General features: G+C 42.7%; 1 protein-coding gene across 1 annotated transcript in view; it reads right to left on the reverse strand.

Annotated features, from left to right (window-relative positions):
* Positions 1 to 703: 703 nt before the first annotated feature.
* Positions 704 to 15,848, reverse strand: part of Acbd6 (acyl-CoA binding domain containing 6) — a 148,430-nt gene continuing 133,285 nt past the window's right edge. The window contains exons 7-8 of the mRNA XM_038349353.1: positions 14,931 to 14,961; positions 704 to 987 (exon numbers count right to left, since the gene is read on the reverse strand). Coding sequence (XP_038205281.1) covers positions 833 to 987; positions 14,931 to 14,961 — 186 coding nt within the window. The 3' untranslated portion in view covers positions 704 to 832. The remainder of the gene's footprint in view (positions 988 to 14,930; positions 14,962 to 15,848) is intronic.

Consider the following 15,848-nt stretch of genomic DNA (forward strand, 5'->3'; position numbering starts at 1 on the left):
ACGTCCAGGCAAGCAGGCAGCTCAGCAGATAGGAGGCCAGGCCTGAGTTGGTTTTTTAAGATTACTGTTGCAAAGGCCTTTATAGCTAATTTAGAGTCCCAGGGAAACTCTTTTCCTGCTTAGTGTTTAAGGAATCCTGATTTAATAGATATTCTCCACACCTGTGTCCCAATCCACAAGTGAGGTTGCTTAGTGCTACGCTGAAATGTTAAAGGTTTTGAGCTTCCAGTGACTGCTGACCTGACATTCGTAGGCCCAGGTGACAAAGTTCTGTCCCCTCTCTCTCTTGCTTTCCTTCCTTCACACTCCTCCTCTTCCCTAGATTATGCTCTCAAGTCCATCTTTACAGCACAGCCATTTTTAAGCGCCTATTCAGATTAGCTGTGAAACGCTACAGGTCCATTTGCTCCTTACTGTGCTGGGATTTCTGGAAACTTCCCTGACTGTCAGTGTGGTGCTGATCGGCACATTTTGCTTCTGCGTTGAGAAAGAGAGATAGAAAGATAGAGAGGGAGCAAGCGTAGCCATGTTTAATATCGTGAAATATGATCTGTCTGCTCCTCTCCCCACCCTCTACAGCAGTGATAAATTTCAAAGCGTGCTCGGCAGAATTGGATTCTATTATGTGCAGTACACATGCTCATCACCTAAACTGTGCTCCCCCGGAATGTATGCATGGAGAATGAACTGCTGAAACGCCAAATCCCAGTTCCTCAGAACTGATTTTATTAGCCAATGCATACCAAAGATGGGTGGTTAAGAAGTATTATTTTTGCAGTTTCTTTCATCCCGAAGTCCTACCCTATCAGACTGTGCTTTTCCAACCTCTTGATCAGGCCTTGCTAGCTCTGTGCCGCTGCAGCACCAGAGAGACTGCTTTGCAGCCCGACACCTCTTCTGGCAGGCAGCCGTCTTGGTCTCGGAGAGTGGGGTCAGCGCCAGACTGGAGCAGCAGCTCCACGATGTCCAAAAACTCGCAGGCAGCAGCTGCAAGGGAAATTGACAAACATGAGAACGAGTTTACAGCAAGACGGGGAAACCACTCCTGTGAGGCAGGAATTGTCAGGGTGGGCAGAACAGCACGCACCCTTACGGTGGCTGCGTGATCAGGCCCTGCAGCGAGAACAAGTCTTAAGAAAACCACATCCTGAGCTGGAGAGATGGCTCAGAGGTTAAGAGCACTGACTGCTCTTCCAGAGGTCCTGAGTTCAATTCCCAACAACCACATGGTGGCTCACAGCCATCTGTAATGAGATCTGGTGCCCTCTTCTGGCATACAAACATACATGGAAGGAATGTTGTATATGTAATAAATAAATAAATCTAAAAAAAAGGAAAGAAAACCACATCTTTTTTCTTGCGTAGAAACATTTAAGCATATTTGTAAAATTGTGAGGTTCTGACCCGACTGCAGGGACAAAATAAAAGCAAAGAATGCAATGGTTAAGTGTTTTATGTTGATGTACATTTTCAAACAATGATAACCTATGTCAAAAGGCTAAATGTACTGCATCAAAGAAAAGATTCTGCTTTATCTTTAGAGAGGAACTATATAGATATAACTAAATTTACATATTAAAGAAAATCTGGTCTAGTAATTAGATCATCAATCACTGTGAAATCTTGGGTGGGGGTTTGTATGTTCACATGTATGTTCGCCTGTGTGTGAGTGCATACAGATCAGAGGTCAGTGTCAAGTGCCCTCCATTGCTCCCCACAGGGCCTCTCACTCTCTAAAGCTGGGTGGCCAGCAAGAGCCTGGGATGCTGCTGTCTCCATCCCTCAGAGCTGGGGTTACAGAGGGGCAGCCCGGCTTGTGTGTGATGGGGTTCTGGACTCATTTCCTTGTGATTACGCAGTAGCAGTTATTTTACCAGAGCCATCTTAGCCACCCTGATCCCAAAGTCTTAAAAGGAGAGAAGGGCTTTGCTGCGTCACCAGGTCTAAGGTACAGGAGGGGAGACCGTCAAGACTTGTGATGAAGATGACATTGGTACTGTCCCAGGACAGACAAACTGACCAAAGGATCAGAGCAGAGAGCTGTCTATCTTCTGCATATACACAGAAAGCGGATCGATGACAAAGGCAGTATTAGAATCAAGGAGGAAACAGAGATCCAACAATCAGATGGGGCTGAGAGTTGAAGGCAAAACAGGCATCTCACACAAAATGAAGCAAACAGCAGCTCACAAAGGTGAGCGCCTGCACCAGCACTCACATATAAATAAGAATGAAGACAGTCTCAACAGACAGTGTTAGGAGGAGGAGGCGGCGCAAGGTGCAAGGAAGCCTGAGCATGCGCCCTGGGGCAGCAGTCACTCTGGCCGCTGGCTTGTCATCACAGGCTATTCCCCCTGCCCCGCCCTCTCTCCTGCCCCGCCCCCATCCAGGGAAGTGACATAGGTGGAGAGTTTGCATGTGGAGAATGTAGAGATCAGCAGTGTTCCTGGTGGACATTAAATGACTCAAATGTTCACAGCGGCAACATGTCAAAAGAGAACACTGCTCACAGAAGGGAAATCCCATGCAATAGTGAAAACTAAGAAACTCCAACTTCACACAACATGGGTTTATCTCAAACGCACAATGCCGAATAATTATAATTAAAAAAAAAAGCAAAGCAGAATACAATATAGCAAAGCCAGACTGTGGTGGCAAACACCTTTAATCCCAGCACTTGGGAGGCAGAGGCAGGTGGATCTCTGTGAGTTCTAAGCCAGCCTGGTCTACAGATTGAGTTTCAGGACAGGCTCCAAAGCTACAGAGAAACTCTTGTTTCGAAAAACCAAAAATAAGTAAAAAAAAAAAAATTAAAAAATACAAAATAGCAGGATTCTAAAACACTTAAAAACAGACAAAATTAAACATTCTTTAGACATACAAAGATGTAGTGAAACTATAAAAAAGGCATTCATATCAAATTTGTAATAAAACTGGGCACACACCTATGATCCAGCACATTTAGTAGAACTCAGCACAAGACATGATGGAGGTCTGGATTTTACTGAGGGTGTTTTAAGCTACCAAATCAATCTCTCATGGATGTAGGACCACTGAAGTTTCTTTTCTTTTCTTGAGAAAGAAAACTTTGATAATATCTTTCAAGAAATCTTTCCATTTCATGTGGGCTATCTAATTTACTGGATGAAAGCTGTTCATGTTTCCTCGTTTGCTTTACAATACAATGTGAGACACTGGTCACTGCCTCATTCCTGAAATTTACCTTTCCTTGCACGTGTGTGGTGTGTATGAGGTGTGGGTGCAGATGCCCAGGCAGGCGGATGTAGAGGCCGGAGCAGGACACTGGCGCCTTCCTTTATCCTTTACATTTCTGAGACAGGGCGCCTCACTAAACCGGGCATCTCACTAAACCTGAGCTCTTTATATTTCTGAGACAAGGCGTCTTACTAAACCTGAGCTTTTTAATTCAACTTGGCCCCTGGCTAGCAAACCCTAGGAACCGCCAGCCTCTGCCTTGTCAGCAGACATGAATGAGCCACTGTGTCAGATGCACGTGGGTGCTGGAGAGGACTCGGGTCCTCACGCTTGCAAAGGTGCCCTTCACCGTCTGAGCCACCTCCTTGATCCCATGAATTTTATTTATAAGTCATTCAGAATTATGTTAAATTTTCAAATAGTTGGGTGTTTTCCAGATATATGTCTGTTATTGATTTCTAATTTAGCTCTGTGGTGGTCAGATGGCAAAACTTGCATGATTTCTACTGTCTCGTGTGTGTGTGTTTCTAATTGACCCAGATCATGGTCTAAATAATGGAACATGCATGGTGAATGATCCATGTGTACAGTATATATTGTTTATTAAGTGGATGTTCTGTAGATATTAACTAAATGAAACTTGGAAATACTGTTCAGATCATCCATGTCCTAGTTGTCCTATCAATTACTAACTTATTGTTTGGCAAATGTTATTTTCTCTTGTGCTGTTTGTCTCATGATTCTTGACTGAATGCAGAAAACTGTGAAGAGGGCAACAGAGGCTGAAGAAGTCACACTACGTACATCCAGAACTGGGCACGTTTCTCTTGTCAGGCCCCTGATGTGGGTCAAACTATTAATTGGGTTGGGCTTGGCTCTGTTACTGCTAAACACAACTCAGTACACTAGTCTTTAAATTTCTCTGGTAATGAGGAGCTGCTCACACCTCTTTGCAGTCTGGGTACCAGATGGTTTCTTCTGAAGTTTCCTCCACCGCCAGTTTTGGCATTCTCCGCCTGTCTGAGCCACAGGAGCGGCCTCTTTAGGCTCTTACCTCTCCCCTCTTCTCAAGCTGTAGACTCCTAACAACTACTCGTTACTCAGGTGGAGGCTTATGGTAGAATGAGATGGAAGGTCTTTGTCTCTTTGAGCTGCTTGCAGTCCTTGATTGACCTTCAGGGGTGATGATTTCTGTGTTTCCCTCAATCGTCAAGTCAGCCAAACAGTGTGTGTGTGTGTGTGTGTGTGTGTGTGTGTGTGTGTGTGTAAGCTTACCGTCCTGCTCGAGTGCTATTAATAATTAAGAACCTTCACTCCAAGGCCAGTGATTCCAGCTTAGAGCTGTCTGACTTTACGCTATGAAGCAGTAAGAACTATTGGCAAAAGTCAGTTATGGTAGGCTATAAACTGGCGTAGCTCTGGTGTCTTTTTATATTTTTGCTTGGGAGCCTCATCTTTTTATGGTTGAACCATCTTTCCAGCCCTTTGATGGCTTCTTACATTTCCTATCCTAATTACTTAGTCACCAAATGTAGATGGAGCTGTGGGCTGTGTCCCGCCACCCGGCTAGCTTTACCCAAAATAATTACACGGAAACTGTATTCTTTTAAACATTGCCTGGCCCATTAGTTTTAGCCTCTTATTGGTTAATTTTTATATCTTGTTTTAACCCATACGCCTCCATCAACCAAATTTGTCATAACCACAGAGAACCTGGTTCTAAATGAACCATTGCGGAGCATGGGCATTTTCTGAGCTACTGTTGGGAACCCTACCTCACAGTCTTCAGTGGCATGGGCTCTCTTGCATGTGAAAGCAGCATTTGATGGATGGATGGAGAACAGGAGAAAAGGTAGAAAGAAGCAAGAATCACCCGCTCCACGCCTAGAGCAGCTAACTGCTTGGTGACATGATGCATGAGTAGATCCCAGTGAGGAACTGTACTGACAGGGAGGAAGGCAGAGGCAGGACTATCTCCACCACAGCCCAAGGTCATAGAAGTGTTTAAAATTAGAACACTTCTTTCAGAGTCTCCCCCACCATTTTGTTTTGTGATGCTGGGGCCTCATGCATTCTAAGCATGGACTTTACCACTGAGCCATATGACCAGGCCACCCACTGACACTGAGAATTTATTTAAAACTGCCCCTCCAATCTGAATTTCTGCAGTTAACAACAACAAATAACTGTATAGCTACTTAGGCTGAAATGCAGATAGTCTCATAAAACAGAAGCGAGTAAAAGATGCACTGCCTGGGGTAAGCAGCTGTGAGGACACATGTCCTGAAGCCTATCCACAGAACATCTGTATCCAAACAACAGCCTCTCAGCAACTGTACCACCAGCAGCAGCCTCAACCCTGGCGAGGCATACTTGGCGAGCTTTTAAAGTGGGACCTTCTGAACAGTGTCTGTTAGAAACTGCATATATAAACCCATAATTCAGGATAGCCGTCGTGATCTAACACTTCGTTCTTCTAACCCAACCCTTAAGCAAGAGGAAGGGGCTGAGATGAGTGCTGAAGATGCAGAATGTGGCCCCGTGTGCGCTGTCCCATCAAGTAGGCTCTCCAGCAGTGAAGTGTGGGATACTCAGGCTCCAGCTCAGGAGCAGTTTAAAGAACTGAATTCCATAGCTAGTTGACTACAGTCTGCGCTGTCTGTCTCCTAGCACGACTGATCCCAGTGAGGTTTAACTACTCAGTGAAGGGAAGCGAGTGAGGCTTAACTGACAGTATCTCAGAGCAGGGCTGTGCTACATGGACATATATAAAGAGTTTTATTAACAAGCACTGAGGTCCATACAAAGACAGACCCACGTGGAAGCACAGGTAAGCAGGGTGGTAAAGCAGAGCAAAAGAGACAGATTGACATAAACGATGGACCTGCCCAGAAAGCTACACAAGTGAGTTTTATCGTCATCTGAAGAGGTATGGGGGGGGGGCACGCTGGTACCTGGGGGAGACCAGCTCATACAGGTGCCAAAAACTTTGCTGTTGAAGAAAAGGATCTGGATCTCTGATCATAAGCTTGCTTTTTTAAAAATAGTATTCTTTCCAGTGCATGCTTTTGTCGTGTGTGTGTGTGTGTCTGTGTGTGTGTGTCTGTGTGTTGTATCCTTTCCAACCAGCATGGTGCTAAGAAGTTAGAATTTTCTCAGAATTTATCCCCCTGCCTTTGGCATCTTTGGTGAATCATAGGTCACAAGCCAGAATGTGTAATCTTCTCATTCTCTCAAAACAAAGGCAAAGAAAACAAGAAAGGAAAGAAGGCAAGAGCGGAGAGGGGACCAGTGCTAACACACACCAAATTAGCGAGGGCCATACTTGTGCCCACAGTGCCCAGGGAAACACAAAATAGTCGGAAGCCTATCTTGGAAAAGCCTGAGCCAGTCTGCAGGGACCAGCGCAGTTGCTGGATTTATGGGACCCTGGGCACCTCTATTTGTCAAGTGCCACACAGGCAGCCCTGACACTGGCACAGGTGAAGATGAATTTTCATTCAGAGCAGTGAGCCTTCTGACTCCATTAATCCTCGGGGTTTTGATGATGAATCTCTTTCTTTTTTATTTTATTTATTTTCACTCCAATGCCCTCCTCCCACTGCCCTGTAACAGTGTGGAAGGAACACAACAGATGGTGCTTGCCGTGGAAGCCTGAGGGCTCATGAGGATACAAAGCCGGCCCACTCTGCAATCACATGACCACGCGTGCAAGGAAAAGCCTTGATTTCCCCTGGGAGACACAGATGCAATGATATTAGTATTCCCAGTGGAGAAAGAGGAGGGGAGAGCTAACAGGCCATTTATAAGGAAGACCACACTTACTGCGATATACTCCAGCAAGGAACATGTTTAATCACAAAATAACAAGAGGACCAGTATCTGAAGACTCAGTATACTCAGGCAAAATGTGGGGAAATAAGGGTTTTAATGTGTTTCTACACAAAGACCATTTAAGACAAACTAGTAAGGACCGACAGTAGCACAATAGTGGCCTCTAGTTAACCTGCGATTGGCTCTGACCCAGTTTTAATCGGAAGAAGCCAGGATTTACAACCTGCTTAAGGATGGAGTTTGACAACTGCTATAATCAGAAGAGCTGTCAACACAAGGACAGCTGTCAAGCTCAACCATAATTCATAAGAAGTAATAGCTAAGCCCCCAAAGACCTCCCCAATACTGTCTGCACTCACTGTATTTAACCATACTTACAGTCCTATGAAAATCCAAATAGGTTAACGTCCTAAAATCAAATCAAATCAGTAGCCACCGAGCACCCACCAAATAAAAAGGATTAAGTAACAGTAAATGACTAAATGAATAAAATATGCTCAACAGACTCCTAGGCATATAGTAGGTGCTTGATAAATGATCATTATTACTATTATTATATAATATATATAAGACTATTTTGACTATTTTAAAAGTGCCACAATCCCAGTAAACTAGTAAAGAAACACAACTGAATTACTCTAAAAATGATTATTAATTCAAAAATATTTTCACGAAACATTCCTGAGTTGTCTGAACATTTTAGTTTTATATATTTGTAACACCAAAACCTGTGACTAATGATATTATTTTGGTGTTTAATTATTTTGATTATAACATATATGGTTATTTGCTCGATTTTTTTCCACAGTGATTAATATAACCTGAAAGAGAGTGTCTCAGTAGATCAATTCGGGAAGATTCCTGAATTAAGGACCGTTTTTATTACTATCCCAGTCAAGAGAAAGACTGTAAATGCATCCAGGACTTCAGCGTCATACGTGTTTACTCAAGCACAGCCATGGAGATGGCTCTGCCTCACCCACCAGGGAGGCCAGAGAGAAGGGGTTCCCCATTCTCATTATTCCTATAAAAGGTTACTTCCCATGCTGGATGCAATGCTGCATGCCTAGTAATATAACAAAGCACCTGTCATCCTAGAACTTTGGCAGGGCAGGAGTTTTATAAGTTTGAACCAGCCTGGGCTACATAGCAAGTTTCAGGCTAGTCCCGGCTATATAGTGAGATCTTGTTTCAAAAATGAAAACAACACTCTCTCTCAAATTATCTTTCACAAAATAATGTGTGTTCTATCTGGCACTGCATGTGCAGTATTAGGACACAGGAGTGGATGTGGAGCCTGCAAGACCAATACAGTGGCTTTATTCTCTGCAGCCTGCACTGCTGGAAAGGTCATAGCACATTCCCGCCATCAGATTTTTACCTGCAAGCGGGGAAAGCAATGCCTAAGCTTGGGTATTTGCTGGAAAGACGAGAAAACAGAAAAAAACAACACTACTACCTTATATCTAAGTGTGTGTTTAAGCTTTTGTAGGTTACAAAATACATACAAAGAATATAAGTCATATGTTTTCTTAAGATGAATCTCTGTGTAACTTGTTGATGCATTATATCTCATCAGTATTAGAATCCCAGAAGCATCCCTCCCAGGTTTACAAAGCGTCTTCTGCCAAATTAATCGTCCTCTTGTCCCCTGATGCCAGAGACAACCCACTTTTGAGTTTCATATATGGGACGTACACTGCATGTACTCTGGGGTTCAGTGTGTGGAGCTCAAGGTGTGAGAGTTCCAAGCTGTGCTCCTGTGGCTCCTTTTCACTGCTGCACAGCATCCCGCGGAGAAAACACCTGAGACTGCCAAGACTATGCTGTGGAATTCCCAAGCTGAAGAGTTTAGCGCTTTACCAACTCGAGGAATTATCAGTAAATAATCTTTCTGTTGTTTATTTGTTTTGAGACAAATCAATAATGTAGCTCTGGCTCTCCTGGAACTCAGTATGTAGAGAAGGCTGGCCTCAAATTCACAGAGATTTTACCTCTACCTCTTGAGTTCTGGGATTAAAGGCACACAGCACTACACCCTGCCAGTTAATAGTCTTATGTATTGATTCTCCTAAAATCTTTCTTGGAACACCTATTAGAAATTTCTCATTTCCTCTTTAAAAAAATAGCTGGGCAAGGGAGGCACATGCCTTTAATCTCAGCACTCAGGAGGCAGAGATGGGTGGATCTTTGAATTCGAGGTCACCCTCTGGTCTAGAGTGTGTGTTCCAGGGCAGCCAGAGATACAGAGAAAAACCCTGTCTCGAAAAAACAGCAATCATCATCATCATCATCATCATCATCATCATCATCAACAGCAACAACAACAGCAACAACAACAGCAACAAAATTGGTGGTAGAGGGAACTGGAGAGATGGCTCAATGGTTAGGAGCACTGGCAACTCTTCCAGAGACCTGGGATTCAGTTTCCAGCACCCATGTCAGGTGACTCACAACCATCTGTAGCTCCAGTTCCAGTGAATCTGACACCCTCTTCTGGTCTCTGCGGGCAGCAAGCACACACATGATGCACATATGTACATGCAGGCAAAACACCCATGTACATAAGATAAAAATAAGTCTAGAATGGGGGTTGGGACAGAGAGAACACGAATAGTAGAGACCAAAGTATGGACAAGTGCTCTACCACTGAGCTGCATTCCTGGCTTTTTACTAGACTCTAGGCCCTATCTAATATTCCATCTTTCCCTTCCAGTCCTGTCTTTTCTATGACGTCTTACATACAATTTCAACACACTATCTTCTTTTCTTTCTTTCATTACTGTGCTAACTGCATACTTTAACCTAACCATTGCACAATTTCTGTATTTTGGAATTTTTATTTGCACTTGAGTTGCCTTTCTTTTATACTTGCCTGTTCATTTTCGGTGAAACTCGTTCTTGTGCTTTTGATTGCCTGACTCTACAAATCTGCTCTTCTTATCCAAGAGTTTCACTGACTTCCTTTAAAATGTAATCCTGGTCTGGTGAGATGGCTCAGCAGGTAAAGACACTAGCCACCAAGCCTGGCAACTTGAGTTTAGTCCCCAAGATCCACATGATGGAAGAAGTGAATTAATTGTTCAAGCTGTCCTCCCCATGTGTGCTGTGCATGTGCATACCCCTCCTCCAATAAATAACCAGATGGAGAGGGTAGAAAGGAGAGGGGCAGAAGGGAGGAAAGCGGAGAAAAATGTATAGAGCGATAAAAACAATAAAAGAAAAAAAACTAACGTGAAAAAATTTGAGTCCTGTTGTTTACTACATCCACGGATGTGCATGTACTTGTTGTCTGTAATATTAGATTGTGGGTTTATTCTCTTCTAAGGAACTTCAGTGTGCTGGACTGAAAATGTGTTATTAGGGCAAGTTTAGCATTTAGGGGCAGGAAGACGGTTCAGTCAGTAAAGTACATCCTGCACAAGCATGGGGACCTGAGTTCAGAGCCCCTGCATCTATGCAAGGAAGCCGGGTGCAGTGAGTGTGTGCCTCACTTCCCAGAGCAGGGAAGTGGACACAGAGGACCTCCGCTGGCTCTAGTGTAACTGGTTCAGGAAGGACCCTACATCAAAAATACAAGACAGCGAGGTAGAGGAAGACAGCTAACATTGGTTTCTGGCCTCCATGTACACCTGTACACACACATACTGAAAGCTGTGTGTGCACACACTGTACAACTGTAGAATACTGTATACCTGTACACAGTGCACAGCTGTATGCACACACTGTGCAGCTGTATAGACACACTGTATAGTTGTAGACATACTGTACACTGTACACACACACTGTACAGCTGCATATACACTGTACAGCTATATACACACTGTACTCCTATACATACAATGCACATACATTGTACAGCAGCTGTACACACTGTGCAGCTGTACCCATATACCAGACAACTGTAGGCATACTGTACACTTGTACACACACACACTGTACAGCTGTACCCATATACCAGACAACTGTAAGCATACTGTACACTTGTACACACACACTGTATGTTGTGGAATAATCTTTCTGAACACTGTGAAGATTTGTCACTTGGACTGGTTTAATAAAAAGCTGAATGGCCAATAGCTAGGCAGGATTTTAGGGCAGAGGGAACACTGGGAAGAAGGGTGGAGTTGCGAGGAAACACCATGAGATGAAGAACAAGCAGGATGGGAAGTAAGTAGATCAGATAAACGAGCCTTGGGGCAGTACATAGATTAATAGAAACAGGCTAATTTAAGTTATTAGAGCTAGCTAAAAACAAGTCTAAGCTATCAGTCAAGTTTTCTTAATTAATAAGAGGTCTCTATGTGGTTATTTGGGAGCTAGCAGGCAGGACAGAAGAAGACTCTACAAATGGTGTCCAATGTGGGGCCATGTATATCCACATAAGACCTGAGAAGGCTTAAAAAAAAGGTTCCAAACACAAAGTCAGGGTAATCCCCCAAAATTTCAAGTTCATCATTCTTAACTTCTTTCTGGAAATACTCATGCATATGCCCTTTCCACATACTAGTACCTTAACAGAGAAACACACATTTCAGCAGGAGAGCAATTCATGGGTTTGCAGCTTTCTCACTAGATTGTGTGATAACCATAAACTGATACACTGTAGTTTCTGCAGTGACGTCAGCTTGCTCATGCCAGTCACCTCTGGACCTCTCACATGTTTATCTAGTGGTGACTTCATTATGCTGCCTACGCTGGCTATGAATTTGAGATACTCTTCCTCAGTCTATAGAGACTGAACTACAGATATGCATCACCAGCCTGAATCTGTATGTGCATGTTCATATGATTGTGTGTGCAGGTGGAGGATGACTATTGTCCTCTGGCCTCCAAATGTACAAGCTTATATATGATTGTATGTGTGTATGCGTGTGTGTGTGTATACACACGTGTGAGGTGTTCCTCACAAGTCTTCGGCATTTGCATAGTTGGCCCCTAGTTGGTTATTTGGGGAGGATTAGGAGGTGTGTGTCATTGGGGTGGGCTGTAAGGTTTCAGAGACTTGTGCATCTGAGTTAGCCCTCTCTGCTTCTGCTAATGGTTTGAGATGTAAACGCTTAGCTGCTGCTCCAGCTGCCTGCCACCTCTGCTCCACCCTTATGGACTCTAATCCTCTGGAACTATAAGCCTAAAATAAGCTTTCTTCTGTAAGGTTGCCTTGGTCATGGTATTTTATCACAGCAATAGAAAAGTACAATACACTGTATGTGTGGGGGCTGGCGAATACATGGTGTACGTGTGTATGTGTACACATGAGTAAGTTGCATGTATGTATACGATTATATGTGTGCTCGTGTGCATGTGGTGAACATGTATTCATGTGCTTGCACATGTGGAGGCCAGAGGAAAGCACTGGGTGACTTGTTCATTCTCCACCTGGGTCACACCTGCTATTATACTTGGGGCTTCATGTCTGCTTGGAGCCTCTTTTCCCTCATTGCTGCTTAGCGTTTGTATCAGGTGACAGCAATCTCCACTGTTAATGTAGCATTTTAATTTCTTTAATGCTTTTGTCCATTTTTGCTTTGTCATCCTACCATCTTGATGCAAACTTGGTAGAATCACCTTCCCATTTAAACTAGCTACATTGCTGCTCTACGGCTTTCTCTTATGGACCTTCTTTCGGTGGTGGATGTGTTACAAGAATGCTACTGCTAATGCTACAACCCTAATGCTATGCTTCTAGTTTATCCAAGGATTTTATTAAAAAACAATAAAAGCTGCTAACATTTTATGCATACACAGCAGGTATCAGACAATGTCCTAAGCACTTTCGATGAATTAGCTTCTAACATTTCCATACCTAGCCTGAGCGGGTCCCTGTCATCAGGTGCAAACTGAAGTTCAGTGAATTGAGCGGCCTCTGCGGTGCAGAGTCAGTGGGGCACTAGAATGTCAAGCACAAGTCTGCTTGAACCTATGAGGTCTGAATCACCTTTCTAAACTTTTTAAATTGAGCGCTGACTTGTCTCACAAGCTCCTTATACACCTGAATTACTGAATTAGGTATTTCACCTAACTTGAAACTGTAGAAAATCATACTAATAAATTCCATAATGTTACACCTTCAATTTCTGGGATGAACTCAACTTGATTGTAGCATATCTTTCTGTCTAAAGTGCAATGATGGGTTTTACTTGGTAATATTTTCCTTAGGATTTTGGCATTTATGTTCAAAAATGAAATGGCTCACAGGTTTCCTTTCTTCCTACTAGCTTTACTATGCAGACAATACCGGGTAAACTCATAAATGAGTTGGGGCAGGCATCTGTTGACATTCCAGTTTTCATTATCAGGCTGATTTACATGAGCTACAAACAGCAGAACAATCGAGACTCCCAGGTGAGTAATCCAATGATGCCCACAGCACCCAAACAGACGCTTAGCTGTAGACAAAGGTGCTAGAGGGCATCCGAGCCCCTTGGAACTAATCCTAGCCCAGCACTGTCTAGACTGGCAAAGTAGCCTGTGTGCTGCTTTCTGAAGTAACTGAAGTGGCTGACCCTGATTAATGATATACAAACTGAATTTCTGAATTCTATTTGCTAGTATTTTATAATTTATGAAACACCTTAATATCTTTTTATTTCACTGAATTTATTTAATAGTTCTCTAAGATCATGCTATTATTTCTACCTACAGATCATTTTCATTCTATTTTATAGACTGTTGAAGTACAGATAATTATTTAGTAGAGAAAATGAGTTAAAAATCAAATTTGTTTTCTTTATTCAGTTATACTAATCTCCTTTTACCTGGGTGAAAAAAATTCAAGAAACTAAAGATAGGACCAAGCAACACACATATACACACATGCATGCATGAACACACAGGAGCATGTATACACATACATAGTATATATGTGTGTGTGTGTCTGTGTGTGTGTGTATATATATACATATATATACACATTGCTTTTTATTTTTCTACACATAGTAAAATATGGCAAGAGAGTAACAACAGCAAGTAATGAGATAAAGAAATATACTCTCTCTAGAAAACATTTTATTTTCCAATGCTCACAACTCTTGTGGTGACACGAGATGACTCAGTGCCCATGTTCTAGGATAAAGGAGGCAAATGATGAGGTATCACGACCTAGTTGTTAGGCTGCTAACAAAAGGGCATTTGGCCACAAGCACGGTGATCAGCTGCTCTGGTACTGCAACACTCCCAAGTGACTACTGCATGAGTAGGATCAGACAAAGAGATGAGTCATGTCCTAGACTCAAGGGGCTTGCCTTCCTTGATGGCATGAGACTTCCTCACGTGACTGAGAACAGCAAGTAAACTAAAATCTATTAATTGTCTATTTCTACAGTTTTCACAATATTTCATATTTGGGGCTGGAACTGACTATGAGCAACTAAAACTTAAAATAGTAAAACTGCAGGTTAGGAGTTCATTAAAGAAGCATTTCTTGTTTATGTGTGGTGTATGCATGTGCATGTGGAGGTCAGAGGTCAACGTTGTGTCTTCCTCTATCGAACTTACCTGGATGGCCAATGAGCCCCTAAGATCTTTCTGCCTTTGCTCAGGGCTCAGATGCATGCCATTATACCTGGCTTTCATGTGGGTGCTGGGGATTTGAACCTGGCTCCTTATGCTTGCATAGTGACCGCTTTACCAACTGATCCAACTCCCAGACTCAAGAAAGTTCTGTTGTTTTTAGTTTTGTTTTAGACATTAGATTCTACAATAACAAAGAATAGCATCCTGTTTGTTCCTGACAGAACCAAGAATGACTTAATGAATGTTCAGTAGTGGGTGGAGGAGCCTCTAATGCTGATGACAGTTCTTGCTGTTTTACTGGCTCTACCACATAGGGCTAGACAGACAACATGTTTAAATATGACCAATAATCAGGAGTAGCTTACCATAATGAAGAGCTGTCTGACCTTCATTGTCCTATAAAAGAACACAAATGATACACTTTAGAGAAGGTCTGTAAGTATGGTTAAGTATATAAGCTATTGCCAACCTACAGGACATCAAAGTTTTACAGATTCATCAGACACAGGGCCAGTCCTCATTTCTCTGCACCTCTTCTTGGAGAACTGTAACTAGTTCACGGTGACAGCTACAGCAGAGGCAAAGATCAAGATCTATAGAGAACCCAGGCAATGTGGCAGCTTTGCTACTGCATTCCATACAGAAAAACTAGCACACATCATTTACTTTGGACACTATTAGATGCTGATTTCTAAGTAATCTGTGACTTTTGGTAAGGGTTAATAACATTTAAATGTCTTCTTAAAAGATTCCAAATGCCAGGCTAAAGACTCTAGGCTTCTGAACCATCTGAACCAGATCAAACATCATAAAGACAGGTGATTTCAAAGAATACAAAGTTCCAGTAGTTAAGAACAAGACTTCCCATAGTTTGTTTATCCAGGAAATTACAATACTCTAGCTTTTTCTTTAATACCAAGCTATTCTAAATACAGATGTAAAACAATGGAGCAGCCTTTCTAAGCAGTATTACCTCAAACTGAGAGTAGAACGCAGAAAACATGCAACAAACTATCCAAAGCACAAGAGGGAGTGGGTTCAGTAGCTACCCTGTATGCAGAGCCTGGGGACCACTGTTCGGCCACTGTAATGAAGAATGATGGCGGAACTATTATCAAACTGTTCATGAGTACCCTGTATCTGTTTTCCCACTTAATGTGGGGATGGATTGGCTCCAGATGCTAAGGGCATCTCTATTTCATCTTCCTAACAAAAAGCAAGAAGCTGCCACAGAGAAATTATATTCTGATTTAGATAGGGAGAAAGAAAAAAGTCATTCTTTT

Source organism: Arvicola amphibius, chromosome 12 (genome assembly GCF_903992535.2).
Source record: "Arvicola amphibius chromosome 12, mArvAmp1.2, whole genome shotgun sequence".
NCBI lineage: Eukaryota > Metazoa > Chordata > Mammalia > Rodentia > Cricetidae > Arvicola > Arvicola amphibius.